At 47.1% G+C, this 18,592-nt stretch overlaps 2 protein-coding genes across 2 annotated transcripts in view; both read left to right on the top strand.

Annotated features, from left to right (window-relative positions):
- Positions 1–9,131, top strand: part of LOC147725231 (extracellular calcium-sensing receptor-like) — a 117,044-nt gene extending 107,913 nt beyond the window's left edge. Inside the window, exon 4 of the mRNA XM_086918218.1 lies at positions 9,096–9,131. Within this exon, the coding sequence (XP_086774344.1) occupies positions 9,096–9,131 (36 nt within the window). The remainder of the gene's footprint in view (positions 1–9,095) is intronic.
- A 3,116-nt stretch (positions 9,132–12,247) lies between these two features.
- Positions 12,248–18,592, top strand: part of LOC147725232 (vomeronasal type-2 receptor 116-like) — an 81,150-nt gene continuing 74,805 nt past the window's right edge. The window contains exon 1 of the mRNA XM_086918219.1: positions 12,248–12,457. Coding sequence (XP_086774345.1) covers positions 12,248–12,457 — 210 coding nt within the window. The remainder of the gene's footprint in view (positions 12,458–18,592) is intronic.

Below are 18,592 nucleotides of genomic sequence, written 5' to 3' on the forward strand. Positions count from 1 at the left end.
CATAGTTAAGAGTTCTGAGCAGTGCTTGTAACACTGTCTGAAGCTTATTTCCACCTACTGCAGCTTCACTATTCTCAAAGTAAGTGAGTGTCGTTTGTGGACCTGACTGCATTAGAAAACAATGTGATATGTTAGCTTCCTAAACAGCTTGACGGAGGCCCCTGAGGGGCGGTGTGATGGCCATGGACTCGGAGAAGACGCTTGGCTCCGACACCCTCCCCAAGTCTTATAGCACTGGTGTAGCCTGAGATCGCCCCCGACATAGGCGGCCGGCTCCCGGGGTCCGGCAGAACTTTTTGCCTTTTGATGACTCTTCTATTGTGGACTTTGTCCCACAATCCGTTTGACCTGAAGACACGCTGTAGTGGGGCGCCCCTTTACCGTTTTAGTTGCCATTCCGCCCGCTTTTGCTACACTGTGCCTCTTCCGCCATTCAGCTGTTTACCGCCCGCTCTTGCGACTACAGCGTCTCGCTCATCATGTAGTTGAGTTGCTCCCGCTCTTGCGGTGCAGCGATAGGCGGCTGCCACAGGACTCTCAAAATGGCGGCCGGCTCTTCGGTTTTGGGCCTGGTCCACTAAAATGGCCCTGGGACACCTTGGAACTCGGACGCTTCCCTGATAGGGCTTGGGTTCCATTCTCGAAAAGCGTCCCCTCAGCCGTGAAGATTCTACAAAAGTCTTGGGGGCCTCCGACTCCCGCAGGCTTCTGGTGGGGAGCGGCTGCCATGATTGCTCGTGGAATGGCCACGACGGAGCTACGAGATGGTAGTGGTCTCATGCTGACGCCAGCTTTAGTCTGAAACATCCAGAAACACTGTAGACTACCAATTCGATCAGTTCCGGTAGCGCCCCAACATGACCCGGAAGAGAAGAACTTGCCCTCCCCTCTTTGACTGATGGTTCTTGTTGCCTGTCCCCTCTGTTGTCATTTAACAGAACTTTTTGGACTGCTGAAAGGGGTTGTGTTCTGAACGCTGGTTGGTGGAGACATTTTGACTATATTCTTGACCTACGTTGTCGCGTAATGCGTTATATGACACGCCGCGTTAGCGCACCCGGAAGTGATCCGAGGCGCGGCGCGCAGCGCGTAACGTAAGCATAACAGGTCATGTGACTTGTTAATAAAACTTTTCATTGGTTCATTTTACTTTTGTTAATTTAATGATGAAAAGCTTGGTCATATGACCTAAAAATTACGCTTTTTATTGTTTTCGAACAATATTTTTTTTTCAAACATATGTTATAATATTCCAGGCTAATGTACTTTCCCGGAAAATTTACAACTGTCTTGCAAGTAAAATATATTCCTTTTTCGAGAAAAAGGGCGTTTCTTCCTTCCATGACGGAGCCGTTGAGTAAAAGAGATTCGGCGTGCTGTCTTAGTCGCCGATACGCCTGATTATCAGATTCTTATCGATCACTTTATGTTGCAGACATGAAAAACACAACTGCCCTTGACCATTTATCTTTACTGCGTTCCTACATATTATACCTTTTATCCGTCATGTAATTGGACTGCTTTATTTCACTTGCCTTTTACTGATTCGAAAACAGTGACTAAAAGTAAAAACTTTACCAATGTAAATACTACTACCGTGTTTTGTTTTAAAAACCTTTATTGTGAAAATGTCAGTATACAAATACGGGCCTATAACCACGTGGGCCGGCCACGGAGCAAACTGAAATCGTATATGATGAGGAGACATTTACACTGTAGAGGAACGTAACGAGCGGGCCATTAGGTTGCAAGAACTAAGGTGTCTAACAGTTGCGGAATCGGTGGACATACATTTTGTAATTAAAATAGGACAGGGCCACTTACAATAACATTTTCTAGATATACATTTGCGGGCAAGGAGTTACGAGTCCCATTTATACCGGCGCCATTTTGGGCGAGGCCGGGCAGGTCCAAGATATAGTCAAAATGTCTCCACCAACCATCGGCCAGACCAGAACCCCTTTCGGCCCTTTATGCTACAAGATGGTGTCTTCCATTCAGAAAATATTGTTGGCAGCATTTTGAAAGGAAACAGAAACAGCCGTTCTCCTAGTGAGTTTCACATTGTTACATTTAGGAAGAATGTTGAAGAGTAGTATGTGGAAAATCTGAAGCCATTTTTCTACAAACTCTCAATCAGACTTGGATGGAAAAAAAAAACCTAAAGAATGTACAAACTGAAAACCAATTTTTGTCTGTATAGCATCAACAGTAACGCTTGAGTCAGCTTTGTGTCAAGCCGCCATTTTCATTCAATCAATAGCGTCCCCCTGCACACATTTAGGGACCTGGTCGTGTCTTCAGATGAAACGGATTGTAGGAAAAGAAGCAGAAAGGAAAAGGAAAAAAGTTCCGCCGGACCTCGGGAGCCGGCCGCCCATGTCATGTGCGACCTTTGGCCACACCAGGGCAATAGTGAAGCTGCAGCAGGTGCAAATAAGCTTCAGACAGTCTTACAAGCACTGCTCAGAACTCTCAACTGAGGCACTCAACATCCAGGACTTGCCATTCGGATCTTGGCGCCTTGTGCTGGTTCCGACCTATTCACACATCGGTCCACTACTGACATCACCTCATAAGCCAACGGGGCACCCCACGCCGACTTTCGGCGCAGCATTGTAGGATGGCCACACCAGTGCGGCAACTTGCTGGACACGACCTCGGTGCCATCCGGATCTCGGCACGTTCGAGTCACTGTACCGCAAGAGTGACCGGAACTCAGCTGAACACGCCGTCTTTCGGCGCAGCATTGTAGGATGGCCACACCAGTGCAGCAATTTGCTGGACACCACCTTGGGCAATAGTGAAGCTGCAAAAGGTGCAAATAAGCTTCAGACAGTCTTCAACTTACTCTGATTCTTATAATAAACTTCAGATAGTCTTACAAGCACTGCTCAGAACTCTCAACTATGGCACTCAACATCCAGAACTTGCCATTCGGATCTTGGCGCCTTGTGCTGGTTCCAACCTATTCACACATCGGTCCACTACTGACATCACCTCATAAGCCAACGGGGCACCCCACGCCGACTTTCGGCGCAGCATTGTAGGATGGCCACACCAGTGCGGCAACTTGCTGGACACAACATCGGGGCCATCCAGATCTCGGCGCGTTCGACTCACTGTACCGCAACAGTGACCGCAACTCAGCTGGACATGCCGTCTTTCGGCGCAGCATTGTAGGATGGCCACACCAGTGCGGCAATTTGCTGGACACCACCTCGGTGCCATCCGGATCTCGGCGCGTTCGAGTCACTGTACCGCAACAGTGACCGCAATTCAGCTGGACACGCCGTCTTTCGGCGCAGCATTGTAGGATGGCCACACCAGTGCGGCAATTTGCTGGACACCACCTCGGTGCCATCCGGATCTCGGCGCGTTCGAGTCACTGTACCGCAACAGTGACCGCAACTCAGCTGGACACGCCGTCTTTCGGCGCAGCATTGTAGGATGGCCACACCAGTGCGGCAATTTGCTGGACACCACCTCGGTACCATCCGGATCTCGGCCCGTTGTGCTGCCTTCGGCCTATTCGCACATCGGTCCGCTACTGACGCCGCCTCACGTGCCAACGGATTTTCTACGCTTTTTGTAGCCCTATGCCGCATAACAGGTCATGTGACTTGTTTATAAAACTTTTCATTGGTTCATTTTACTTTTGGTTTCCTAAAGATGGAAGGCTTGGTCATATGACCTAAAAATAACACTTTTCATTGGTTTAGAACATTTTTTTTTCCCAAACGATGAAAGCCCCACCTTGATCTGGATCATTCAGACTGAAGCTGGCGTCAGCATGAGAGCACCACCATCTCGTGGCTCCGTCGTGGTCATTCCGCGAGCAATCATGGCAGCCGCTCCCCACCGGAAGCCTGCGGGAGTTGGGGGCCCCCAAGACTTTTGTAGAATCTTCACGGCTGAGGGGACGCTTTTCGAGAATGGAGCCCAAGCCCTAGCAGGCAAGCGTCCGAGTTCCAAGGTGTCCCAGGGCCATTTCAGTGGACCAGGCCCAAAACCGAGGAGCCGTCCGCCATTTTAAGAGCCATGTGGCAGCCGCCTATCGCTGCACTGCAAGAGTGGGAGCAACTCAACAACATGGTGAGCGAGACGCTGTAGCCGCAAGAGCGGGCGCAACTCAGCTAGATGGCCGCCACCTGGGGAGGCCCGTTCACGCCGCCTCCCCCACCCCCGGGCCGCCGCACGCCAATTTTCGGAGCAGCATTGTAGGATACCAAAACCAGTGCGGCAGTTTACTGGACATCACCTGGGTGCCTGTCGTACATGTTGTGTCAGCCATGTGACACTGGACACAGTCCCATCAACATCTCAACGCGTTCTGCTGCCTTGGGACTATTCGCACAACAGACCGCTACTGACGAGGCCTCCCCCCGCACCACCCGGGACGCCCCACGCTGTTTTTCTGTGCTGCATTGTAGGATCCCAAAACCAGTGCGACATCACCTGGGTGCCGTCACCTGGGTGCCGTCCAGAACTCTGCACGTTGTGCTGCCTTGGGACTATTCGCACAAAAGACAGCTTCTAACCATTGTTGCTTTTTGTGTTGAAAAATGTTTAAATGTTTTTAGTTTTTGTTCCGTTCGTTATAGTTAATAGTTAATAAAGTTTTATAATCTTACTTTGTTGGAGTGTTATCTATTTTTTTAAAAACGGGTGAATGGGGCCTTGAATCGGGTTATTGTCATGTGTGGGACTTTGGAAGTGTGCTGCTGCAGGATCGGCCATTTCAAACTCAAATGCACGTTCTTTTTCTTACCTTTCCGAAGCATGGAGCGCAATAGCAGGCAGAGAAAGGGTGATGCACGTGTTGAACACTACCTGACCTGGCAAGTTGCTGGCAGTGCCCCCCCGCCCGCTCCTGAAAGAGGGCACACACACACCGCCGCCCCGAGTACTTCACAAATCTTTAAAAGACCATGCGCTTGTTCATGAGGCTTAAATGGTTTATCACCTCTTCTAGAACCCCTGCATCGACCCTCTGTCGTTTCCTGGAAAAATTACCATGTAACACAATACCAAGCCCTGTCAGCTGAAACCCCCAAGGAATCGTGGGGCATATTATCAAGGGGGTTTATCTCCGCTTTTTTGGCTTTAAAAGCCATGAAAGCGGAGATAAAATTATCTCCCTATTACCAAGCTGTCGCTAACACCAGTTAGTGACAGCTAAAAGGAGATAGCGACCATCTTGGGCCCCGCTTTGCATGTCAGTGATACTTATCACTAATGACATGCAAAGTGGCGTGCCAAGATGTTAGCGACTGGAAACAGTCCCTAACATCGCTATCTTCTATTACCAACTTTTGGAGATATTCGCGCTAAGCGCGAATATCTCCAAAATCTAACACCTGCCCTGAGCAGTTCTTAGCCATGTTATCCAATGGGAGGTGGATAACATGGCTAAGAGCATTTGCTCGATAATACATGAATATCGCTGACTTTTCTGCGATAATAGCAAGGTTTATCTGCGATAAAAATCGCCGATGTGCGGCGATAATTTTTGTCTCTAAACAAGTTAGAGACAAAAATTATCGCTAGTTGTTCGTAATATGCCCCCGGGTTTTTGCTTGCAGAAATCGGGAGGCGGGAGACTAGCACTGAAATCAGTAGTCACACGCCTGAATCGGGAGGGTTGGCATGTCTGAATTCTCTACAGCTGGGGCCATAAACTACATCCGCAGGGGTAGGTGATAGCCTGGGACCAGCCTGGCATCTAAAATGGCTGCCGTGCACGACAACATTGTGGCATTGGAAAAAAGGCAAGATGGCGCAGCCGCTGGAAGAGATGTATCAACATATATCAGCCTCCTCAGCCACCCTCAGGAAACATAGGGGATTAGGATACGTCTCCCGCACCCCCTTATACCTAGTAATTTAATTAACAAAGCACAAAATGGCGAATTTCCGTTTCGCTACCAGTTTGCGGCCCATTTCGCGGCCCGTGAAGCGCTTCTACCGTGAAAAATCATTTTTTTTTTCTTTTCCCCACGGGACCCTTTAATTTAATTTTAATTTTAATTTAAAAAGAACTTATAGAGCGCACGTACACTGAGTCAGTTTCATGGCGCTGGCGAGGTCCCTAGAAGGATGAAATAAAAGAGCTAGTGGTGATAGGATAGCTAGGTGCCAAAAGCCTGCTGGAATAAAAATGTTTTTAGTGACCTCCGGAACTCCATGTAGGAGGAAGAAAGTCTTAAAGACAAGGGGAGGCCGTTCCAGAAGGTGGGAGCAAGCACAGCAAACTTCTGCTCTCCTGCCCGCTTCTTTTTGAACCGGGGCGTGGTTAGTAAGGCTAAACTAGAGGAGCAGAGGTCTCTAGAAGGAACATAGAGAGAAATAGCCAAATTAATAAAGGCCGGGGCTGTACCTGCTCTTGCTTGAAAAGTCAAGCACCCCAGCTTAAACCTGGCTCGTTCTTTTATCGGGAGCCAATGTAAGCTCTTGAGTAGGGGAGTTGAGTGATGGGACTTAGACAGGCCAAAAACCAGGCGGGCCGCCTGGTTTTGTATTAACTGTAGGCGCTGCAAGGCATACGCAGGGGCTCCATTGTAAATGATGTTTCCATAGTCAATTTTTGACAAGACCATGGCCATCAGGATTAGCTTTAAAGCAGAAGTGGAAAAAAATCTGGCTATTTTCCGGATAAGTCGAAGTGTGAAGAAACAAGAAGAAACCACCGAATTAATGTGTGAGTGAAGGGTTAATTGATTGTTGAGAATGATCCCAAGGGTTTTAACTGAACAAGAAGGGGAAGGAGGGGGTCCAAGTGAGGGGGGCCAGAACAAAGGAGACCAGGGATTGGCAGCACCGCCCGTCGCCACAAGTTCCGTTTTATCCGGATTAAGTTTTAACTGGTTGGTGTTCATCCAATCTCGGATAAATAGCATGACGGACTGGAAACTGCCAACCCCTGAGGGAGAGGAAAGGTCAAAAATGAGTTGGAGATCATCTGCATAGTTATATACAGTGACCTCCAAGTTCTGTAAAGCAAAAACCAAGGGGAAGATGTAGAGATTAAAAAGTAAGGGGGAAAGAGCAGAGCCCTGAGGGACACCACAGGTGACAGTACATGGAGAGGCCGAGAAGGTGCCGAGATGGACTGTCTGATTACGGTCCTTCAGGAATGACTCGACCCAGGCAAATGCAAGCCCCTCGATCCCCGCCGCCCTGACCCGTGACAACAAGATGTTATGGTCCACGGTGTCAAAGGTGGCGGAGAGGTCCAAAAGGACCAGAATCTTGGGGGTGTTGGCGTCGAGTCCCTCCCTAAGTTGGTCCATGACCGAAATCACCACCTTCTCGGTAGAGTGTCGAGGTCGGAAGCCAGCTTGGCATGGAGCTAGATAATTGCTGTCCTCAACAAAGGAGCTCAGAATTTGAGACACGTGCGTCTCCGCCACCTTGCCCAAGTAGGGAAGCAGGGATATGGGGCGGTAATTGACCAGAGAGGCAGGGTCAGCCCTAGGCTTCTTTAAAATGGGGATGATGGTGGCCGATTTAAAAGCAGTAGGGACTAGACCTAGGCTGAAGGTATTGTTTAAAACGGTAAGGGCAGGGACGGGACAGGCCAAAAACACCTGGGCCAGCAAGCGGGCTGGGCATGTGTCAGAAGGAGATAACCCCAACAACATTCCTAGGGGGTCAAGAGGGGGATACCTTGCCCCCTTTCATTAAATTCCCCCTTAGTTTTTCACCTCTTCTTCTCTCTCGATCCTACCGAGAGACAAGATGGCGGCCGCTCCGGACTGTCACGCAGCAAAAAAAAAAAAAGCTCACGCACAGCCGCTGGAAGAGATGTATCAACATATATCAGCCTCCTCAGCCACCCTCAGGAAACATAGGGGATTAGGATACGTCTCCCGCACCCCCTTATACCTAGTAATTTAATTAACGAAGCACAAAATGTCGAATTCCCGTTTCGCTACCAGTTTGCAGCCCAGTTCGCGGCCCGTGAAGCGCTTCTACCGTGAAAAATCATTTTTTTTTCTTTTCCCCACGGGACCCTTTAATAACCCCAACAACATTCCTAGGGGGTCAAGAGGGGGATACCTTGCCCCCTTTCATTAAATTCCCCTTTCGTTTTTCACCTCTTCTTCTCTCTCGATCCTACCGAGAGACAAGATGGCGGCCGCTCCGGACTGTTTAGAATGTTGACAGACACCGGAGAGCCAATCAGCTTTCTGCGCGCAAAGTTCCGAAACACGAAAAGTAAGCGGACCGGATCGCTGCCCGGAGCGCTGTTACAGATATATATCTTGATTTAAACGTTAATTTCTCAAAATCCACTGAAGCACATATATTGAGACCTAGCAAAGGCACATCGGGCTAACAGTCCCTACAATTTTGCCAAGTTTCGTGCAAATCCATTCAGCCGTTCGAGCTAAAAGTGAGTCCAACCGCCCTATGGAAAACTCAATGTAAAAAACGCGTTTTGGGACCCCCCTTTTTTCTCAGCCCCCCCTTGACGAAACCCCACCAAATTTTCAGGGGCTGCTCAGAAACACAATGTGCCATTTTCCTGAAAATTTCAGCCGATTCTGTCCACAAACGCCAAAGTTATTAGACATAGAATTTTCAGAAATCCCATAGGGAAAAAATCCTAACTATATATACCTACTGGCGATAGCCAGTAGGTAATATATATATATATATTCACTGAAAAAAACATAGGCTATAGACCATATATAGTTAGGAATTAGCATTTACAAAACCATATTTTACTCACACAAAACCATTGAAATTTCATATATAGTAAATTAAGGTTTTGTAAATGCTAATCCCTAACTATATATGGTCTATAACCAATGGTTTTTTCAGTGAATATATATATATATAACTTGTGTCCTTCACTGTCCCCTGAGTATGTGCCCTGTATCTGTGTTGGTGTGTGTTGTCCATCACAGAGTGACTTAAGGGCTGCCCTGGTTGTGGTTGGCGTATGGCTAGTTCCGATATAGCACTTTCTTGTAATCTGCCTACCTATAATCCTTGCTTACTCCTTAACACCAGATCCCTAAGCAGGCACTCACTGGACATCTATAACCTCCTGACAGAGGTTAATCCTCTGTGTCTCTTTCTTACAGAGACCTGGCTGGGAGAAAGCTCTGGCCCAGACATAGCGACAGCCATTCCTTCTAACTATGTCATCTTTAGGAAAGATAGGCCAACGGGAATGGGTGGAGGTGTAGCCTTGGTGGTGGACAAGCGCTTTTCCTGTGCCATCATTCCCACCGACAACATTCTGGGTTGTGAGTCCTTGGGGTTTACCCTGTCCCTGTCCCCTCACCAAGCATGTGTCGGGTTACTAATTTATAGACCACCGGGACCCGTAGGCACTTTCTTTGAGGAGCTTCAGGCCGCGGTCTCAGCACTTTGTTTAGAATCGGAACATTGTTTGCTGCTGGGGCATTTTAATATTCACATGGACTCATGCAGTGACGCCGATGTCATTAAGATTCTTGATATTACAGCTCTCTTAGGGCTGTCATCTTATGTCACTGCCCCCACGCGTAATAAGGGCCATATCCTGGACCAAGTGTTCTCGAGCATGGCGGTCGGTATGTCCCCCCCGGTACCGGTATTATGGTCTGACCATCATTTGATCAATTTTCATATAACACTCGATGAATAAAACCTTTTCCAGACCTTTTGAACACTCGCGGCATACTGCGCGAGCCTTTCATCGAGTGTTTCCAGACATGTTGGCGCATGCACTCTCATCCCATCCTTGCCAGCTGTCAGGGAGCTTAGAGGTGGATCTGGACCTCCTGCATCGTTGGCTGGTCGATAGATTTGAAGAGTTAGCTCCAGAGACAGTCTCCCGTAAAGCATACAAGCAGGCTTCCGCCCCGTGGTTTACTGCTTCCCTAGCTGAGATGCGGCGAAGATGCAAGAAAGCTGAAAGGGCCTGGCGTCGCCATTACGATCCCACCCAAAAAATTGAATACAGAGAATCCATTAGACTTTATCATAGTAGCATTATATCAGAGAAAAAGGCCTACTTTGCTAGGAGAATTGAGGATGCGACAAATACCAGCAAAGAAATTTACCGCATAGTAAAAGAATTCATCTCTCCCACCCCTGTCTTGCCCACGCATTTTCATACTGAACCGTGGGTATGTCAACTTGCAAACTATTTTTCTACTAAAATTAAGACTATTAAAGACGCTTTCCCCCTCACTAGCATGGTGATTTCACCGGAGACCAGTGTCTCTTTGCTCACATCTTCGGTCCTTGACGGTCCCACTTTTTCTGATTTTCCTCCCCTGTCTCTTTCTTCCTCACTGGACCTTCTCACTCAACTAAAATCTGGTTCCCCTCATGATCCCTGTCCCGCAAAATGTCTCGGAAAAATAGCTCCTGCTATCAACTCCCTGGTAATCCCGGTGCTTAATCTCTCGCTAAGCACGGGAGTGGTTCCCCGGGCCTGGAAGCAAGCCCTGATCCTGCCGCTTGTGAAGAAGCCTAATCTGGACCCGCTGGTCTATGCCAACTACAGGCCAATCTCGCTCCTCCCGGCACTGGCTAAGGTGGTGGAGAAGCACGTCCATGTCTCTCTCTCCAACTACCTAGAACATAATAACATCTTACATGACACCCAGTCGGGTTCCGTGCCAACATGAGCACGCAGACTGCACTGTTAGAAGTCACTGATGCCATAAGAGAGGTACTAGACGCGGGAGGTAAGGCCATGCTTGTAATGTCGGACTTGTCGGCGGCCTTCGACACCGTTCCCCATGGCGGTCTCCTTTTAAGACTCAGAGAGATCGGGCTACAGGGAGCGGTGTTCAGCTGGTTTGAGTCATTTCTGGCAGACCGCCGTCAAACGGTCTGGGCCTCACCGTTCTCCGCAGATATGCTGCCACTTTAGGTGGGGGTGCCTCAGGCCTCCATCTTAAGCCCCACCCTCTTTATCATCTATATGGCCCCTTTGGCAGCACTGGCGGAGTCGCTTGGTGCCCAGATCGTGTCCTATGCTGATGACACCCAGCTCCTCTTTACTTGCAAGAAGGGTTCCGATTTTGATGATCTGCGGATCAGAGGCTGTCTGGGTGCGGTCTTCGAATGGTTTAAATATCATAGCCTCAAATGTAACTCCGATAAATCAGAGTTGCTTTTTTTCGGATGCCCACCCGATCCCAGATGGCAGTCTTGGTGGCCCCCGGACATGTATCCCCCGGCGGCTGCGTCCACCAAGGCTGAAAATCTTGGAGTACAGATTGACGATGGACTTACTCTGATGCCCCAGATTCTTGGACTCGCAGGGAAGTGTTTCGGCATCCTAAAAATGTTGAGAAAATTCCTTCCGATCCTCTCCATTGAGCATAGGAAAACTACTGTGCAGGCCCTGATAGGTTCCCGTTTGGACTACGCAAACATACTCTACCTGGGCCTGCCAGAGTATCTTCTTTTGTGCCTTCAGATAGTGCAGAACTCTGCTGCAAGAGCTATCTACGGTCTCCATCGGAGATCCAGTGCGTCGGAGCTACTTAAAAGACTGCACTGGCTACCTATCAGAAAACGGATTGCTTTTAAGGCGCTCACGCTTGCTTTCAAAGCGCTCCATCTCTCAGGTGGTAAATACATTAGGAAACATCTGGCTTTCTATTTGCCTAATAGGACACTGAGATCGGCCTCCCTGGCCATGGCATCTGTTTATCTATTAGACGGGCGAGAATTGGAGGTCGCTCCTTTCGTCACCTGGCACCTCAACTCTGGAATTCCCTGCCCGTCTCTTTGAGGAAAAACGGCAAACTACTAGCCTTCAGGAAGGAGCCGAAGTCATGGCTGTTTCTCAATAACTCTTTTGTCCGTTCTTCTGCCCCTGACCTCTGCATCAGGTTGGTTAAAGCGCCGGGACACTCCTTGGAGTAGCTGAGCGCTATATGAATCCGATTTTAACATTAACATTAATATATTTCCTTGCATCCAGGTATGGCCAGTCTGATTTCTTCTCTTGAAGTCGTCCATGGGCGCTACACCTCAAAGACACTCGCATCCTTGCTCCAGGTCTGGTTTCTGGGCTGTGATCAAACCCTCAGAGGGCAAACCACACAGCGCATACATAAATAGAAATGTCTTTCATCGCATGTGATTACTGGGATAAACTATTTGAGTTTTAATCGTGCACCTTCCTTCCTGCACATACAAGCTACTAAAAGTTTATCAATAAATCATTCTGCACCTTCTCTAATTGATGAGTATTTTGTTCTTTTAACAGCTGAACAAGTTCCTTATGAAGACACACTTTAAGACACCGACTGGGGAGAACATATCCTTTGACAAGCCTGCACAGTATGACATTCTAAACTGGGTTAAATTTCCCAATGGATCAATTGCTGGCATCAAGGTTGGAAGCTTTGACCGGTTAGCCCCACTAGGTCACCAACTTTTAATCACCCAAAGCTCCATCATTTGGCACTCTGAGGAGCCCAACCAGCAACAGGTGAGTGAGATTTTTGAAAAAAGTTTGTTTGGGAGAAAGCAGAAGTCCATTGAACCACTGCACCCTTTAGAAGAAATGTAAACGAGGATGTAAAGAGAGGAAACGTCTCGGAGGTTGCTGCTTTGACCACCTTGCAGCCACCTTCTGGAACTCTCTTCCCCTCCACCTCAAAACATGTGATAACATCTTCAGTTTCAGACACTCCCTCAAAACATGGCTTTTTTCCCAAGCGTTCTGCTGAGTTCCTCTTTGCCACTCCTGACTGACGCGTTGTGTTCCTGTCTATAGCGCCATGAAGCCCCCGGGCGTACGAGCGCTCAATAAATACATATCAATATCAATATCAATATCAATAAATAAAAAATAAAAAAATGTAGCTCTGTTTCATTTAAGAAAAATAGGATGCACTTAAAAAAAAGTTGATTTAATTTAAGAAGTGATCACAGACGTTGTGGTCTACTGTCCCAGCAGGCCTCCATCCCTGTACGGGCCTTCAATCACAGTCAGTTCCAATTTGACACCTACCTCATGAATATTGATAAGGTAAGTGGATCACCTATAGAATATCGACAACCACAATATCGAGTTACCAAAGTATCGAAACAAAAATATCGTTCTCAATAATATCGACTTTCTATCTTCATAATGGTAAGTACAAAAATGTCAAGAAAAAAAATATTGTCAAAAATATCGGTGTAGAAATAATCTTTTTTTATATATAAAAAATAATGTAAAATAAAATAATAAATTTAACTTAAAAAATTAAAATTTATTTGTAAACGTTACCAATTACAATACATACATGTAACTTAAAAAAATTAAACATATAGATATATATATAAAATGGAATATATATATATATATATATATTACCTACTGGCGGTCGCCAGTAGGTAGTTATAGTTAGAACTTATTTTTCATAGAAAATCAGCAACATTTTATTTGCAATAACTTTGGCCCCGGTTGACGAATCTTTGCAAAATTCTTAAAACATATGTCTAGCTCTGGTCTGGTCCAATCCTGAAAGTTTGAAGCTGATTCATTAAGCGGGGGCTGAGAAAAAAGGGGAGTCCCAAAACGCGTTTTCGCCAAGTTATTTCCCATACAAAAAAATAGACACAGCTGCAGCCCAAACTGCTGAACGGAATGACACCAAATTTTGCACATTTTGAAAAGTTCAGAAAGCACCCTTTTTGTAAATGGTGTAAATCTGTTGAGTAGTTCCTGTGAAATTCAAAAAGAAGTGGTGAAAAAATCATTTTCCCATAGGAAACTTTAGATACTGTTATAGCAAAAACTGCTGAACGGAATTACACCAAATTGGGCAAAAAGGTACAGCTGGGCTCAGAAAGCAAAATTTCTTAAAATGGGGTTAATCCGTTCCGTAGCTTTTGAGAAATAAAGGAATAAATATAGTGATATCTATGGCCACGGTGGATCAGTGCAACCAGTGCGCACCCTGTGCCCACCCTCCCCATCACAAGCTTCATGTTAATTGGCTATCAACACTCCAAACCAAGAAGTGTTGGCAGCCTTCTTGTGCCTCGGTAGAACCGAGGCACAAGAAATCGGAAAACAAGTGCGCAAAATGCAAAAAGGGGGCAGGGTAGAAGCACCCTGACCCCCTTGGCCTGCTTAGGGGGTCCCACAAGGACCTCCTGGGCCCCCCATATATTATTATTTTTTTAAATTGGCAAAATCTGCGCAGGGTGCGTGGATCCTGTGAGAAAAAAAATAACGAAGTGCCATACCCCGGGGATTTTTTAATGTAATATGTGGGAGGGCTCAAAGGTCCCCGCAAGCTCCGGGGACTGCCACTCCCTGGGCTTATCTACAATATTAGCGGGAGGCTCATGGCCCCCAGCAGCCCTGTGTACTGCCAACCCCGGGGCTTGATTTTCATTTTATTAAAAAAAAAAAAACGGGGTATGTGCCAAACCACATACCCCGGGGACTGCCACCTCCCCAGGGGTCTAGATATTAAAAGCCCTGGAGACCACCACTTCACGGGCATTGTAAATTGTGGGAGGGGGCTGTGCAGCCCCATCCTGGAGCCTTGTCAAGGCCCTGGAGTGCCAGCCCCCAGGGCCGGCTCCTGCAGTGCCCCAGGGTGCCCACTCCCGGGACACTGTAGTTTACCATGGCAGGGCGGGAGCCGCGATGCAAACTTGGTTTGGATTTTAAAATAGAAAGCAGGGAAACCTGCTTTCTCTTTCAAAATGCAAACCAAATTGCTTTTCCACACGGGAAGCTGCATCTTAGCAGCTCCCCATGTAGAAAAGCAATGCCGGCTCCCGAGGGACGCGGGAAGCCAGCGGGACCATGGGGCGATTGAGGCCCCCCTCCACGGTCCCCAACAGAGAAGACCAGCCCTGGGGGATGGTGTCCCTGAGCTACATGAGGCCCGGGAGGGGGGCCACATGCCCCCCTCCCCAAAATTAAAAAAAACAAGGCCAAGCCCCAGGGGATGGAGTCCCCGGGGCCATAAGTGGCCTGAGCAGGGGGGCAATGCAGCCCCCCCTCCAAAAATATGAAATAAAAAAAATTTCATGCCCCAGGGGATGCGATCCCCACGGCCGATTAAGGCCTCTGGAGGGGGGTCAGGCGTCCCGCTTCCAAATTTTTTTATTTAAAAAAAAAAATAGAGGGCAGGCCCTGGGGATGGGGTCCCCAGGGTCAATAAATTAGAAAAAGAAGGGGGGCCACGCCCTCCCCTTGAATACTGGGGTCCCTGGGGGCCAGCTACCCCACTAGGAACTTCCAATATGCGCAGGGGCTGCGTTGCAGAGAGGTGTACTGAGGCCACGCCCCTTTTCACACCTCTCTGCAACGCAGGTCTGTGGCGCTTAATGGAGGTAGCTGGTGGGCTAGTTTCACCCCAGGGATACTCAGGATTCAATGGGACTTAATCCCCCAAATTACAACACACCATGGGTTGTGTTTGCACAGTGGTATAAGGAGGGGGCGGGGCCTGAGGTGGCATGTGTGCAAACATGCCCTGTGGCACGTTTTAAGTTGGGGAATTAATTCTAGCCCACCAGGTACCTCCAATAAGCGCCACAGAGCTGCATTGCAGAGTGTTGTAAAAATAGGCATGGCCTCTGAACACCTCTCTGCAACTCAGCTTCCTGGCGCATACTGGAGGTACCTGGTGGGCTAGTTGGCCCCCAAGGGACCCTCAGGATTGACGAGGAATTAATTCTCCACTTAAAACACGCCAAAGGGCGTGTTTGCAAACATGTCACCCCAAGCTTGCCCCCTTCCCTCACCATTATGCAAACGCTCCCCATGGTGAGTTGTAAGTTGGGGTATTAATTTTCTTTCAATACTGAGGGTCCCTAAGGGCCAACTATACCAACAGGTATCTCCAGTATGCACCAGGGTGAAGGGAGGGGACGGGGCCTGAGGTGAAGTGTGCAAACACGCCCTGCAGCACATTTTAAGTTGGGAAAATAATTTCCCTTCAATCCAGAGGGACCCTGGGGGCCAACTAGCCCCCCAGGTGCTTCCTGTAAGCACCACTGCACTGTGTTGCAGAGAGGTGGTGAAGGCCGTGCTCCTTTTTACACCTCAGTGTAATGGCGATTACTGGAGGTACCTAGTGGGCTAATTTGATGGGACCCTCAGGATTCAAGTGGGCTTAATCTCCCAACTTAAAATGGCCACTGGGCACCTTTACACAGTGGAGAAGGAAGGGCGGGCCTGAGGTGACATGTGCAAACACTCCCTGTGGCATGTTTTAAGTTGGGGAAATAATTCCCCTTCAATTTTGAGGGCTCCTGGGGGCCAACCAGCCCACCAGGTGCTTTCAGTAACCGCCTCTGCACTGCGTTGCAGAGAGGTGGTCCAGGCAGTGCCCCTTTTTACACCTCTGTGCAATGCAGGTGTGTGGTGCTTTCTGGAGGTACCTAGTGGGCTAGTTGGACCCGAACCTAAAACATGCCACAGGGCGTGTTTGCACACATGTCACCTCAGGCCCCCCTTCCTTAACCATTGTGCAAATGCGCCCTGTGGTGCGTTTTAAGATAGTAGTTTTAATCCCCCTTCCCTATTATATACTAGGGGCTTATAGAGGAGGTCATGTTAATCACTGCAGTAGACCAACGCATAGTGTTCCCTAGTGTATGTAGGTGTTTTAACTGTACTCTAAGTGTCTTTTAGCATAGCACTGGCTCTAGGACTGGTTAGTCAGAGTCAGAAACCACCAGTACCTATCTCAAAAAGTTGAGGGTACAGGATGATTTTGCAACAAGGCCTCTTTTTGCTCCTCTCTTTGTTCTTTCTGTACGTCTTCCTTCTTCCTGCACTTTTCTTCGTCTTTGAGCACTTCTGTTGCTTCTTTCTGCATTTTTTTCCTTCTTTCTGTGTGTTTTTTCTTCTTTCTTCACATGTAATACACCTGTAGGCATAGTTAGAAACTTGCATTTAAAAAGCCTTTGAAAATTAACTTAAAAAACCATAGGTTTCATGCATGTTATAGTTAGGATTAGCATTTTAAAAACGTTAGAAATTCACAAAAAAAACAATAGGTTTCAGGCATGTTATTGTTAGGAATTAGTATTTAAAAAATCTTAGAAATTCACCAAAAAAACCATACGTTTCAGGGGCGTTGTAGTTGATTGGATATTTCACTCGTATAAAACCATAGAAATTCCCCCGTTAGAGTTAGTACAGCTAACTATAACTTGCGCGTCCGCAATGCACTGCTAATGACGTCACATATTACATCACTCATGACATCAAGTTTCAATGTTTATTTTATTTGCATAGTTTGTTAAAACCATTGCAACACAAAATTAATTCATTACAACCAATTTTTGTATATAAAACTCCTTTTGTTATAAAAGCATAAAAATTCTGTAAAAAAAACTGTACAATGAAAAAATTCAGGTATTATAAGTCAAGTTTTTAGGCACGCTATACCTGTAGTTGCATGTCATGATTCTAAAATACTTTTCTTTGTTTATAGATACACAGATACATTTTAAAAGTTAGACTTCATCCGATATTATGATTTCAGGCAGTTACTTTTGGCATGCTGTCAAGAATTTTACCAAAGCACAGTGTAATTGAGGGTCACTTGGGGCAAAGCAAGCCAGAACAGCCTGCCTCCTAGTACGAATTCCACGCATGTTGAATTTGACTTTTAATATTTGTAGCCGTTCATGTGAAAGTTGGTTGCAAGAGAATAATAGATGCAGCAGGTCTTCCGATGGTGTCCCGCATAGGCAGCACCTGGGGTCAACCTTCTCCTTCAGCCCGGGTGGAGAGTGCTGAGTGCCAGGTAGCAGGCCGAGTCTAAACTTCATGAAGCTGATTTTTGTATGCTTAGCATACCCCATGTTAAAATACTGTCGCAGGGATTCAGTTCTCACACAGAACGGTGCACAGAGACTTGGAACCTCAGTAAATTAGGGTGTCCCAAAACTCACCCCTAGTACCCAAAAATACCCTACCAGACTAGCAACAGTGTCTCATTGGTTCTTACACACTCCCAATGTTTAGATAAACCAGAACATGGACTTAGAGCACCTCAGGTAACGTGGAACATATGAACATTCTTTCGTTATACCAACATATCAATCCAGAACGAGGAGTAAATGAATACACGTGCACTTTTGAAATGCTTATTTTCTAATGCAGTGTTCTCAAGCGCAGTATCTTAGCTAATACAAGCAAACATATTATAAGAAACAAAGTTATCAGCATAGTTACTAGTCCATAGAATACAAAGGGAGAAAACATTTTAAAATGCTAAAGAGAAGAAGGCTAAAGTACACCTAAATCTTACCCTTCCTTGCTAACATATTATTTTATATTTAAGAAGGTCTCTTTGGGTTTTAGCAGGGCGGCCCCATACCTCTGATCCTAGTGGAAAGGGATCACATCATCTTCCACCAGCTCTCTGCATGTGAAGCATCATCAAGTGTGTGTATTCTCTGTGCAAGGCAATAATAAACACGCCTAAAGCCAGAGTTTGGCCGCAGCTGTATGTATGTTATGTCTAGAACGTGCGAAGATCGGACCTCACAACAACCACTGTGTTGAAGTATCCCTGAAGGCCTCTGCACTCACTGTACAGACATAGCTTACCAAGCAAAGATGATACCGAAGCAACAACATATTATTCTTGTG

The sequence above is a fragment of the Lissotriton vulgaris genome, chromosome 4_1 (assembly GCF_964263255.1).
Source record: "Lissotriton vulgaris chromosome 4_1, aLisVul1.2, whole genome shotgun sequence".
Lineage (NCBI taxonomy): Eukaryota > Metazoa > Chordata > Amphibia > Caudata > Salamandridae > Lissotriton > Lissotriton vulgaris.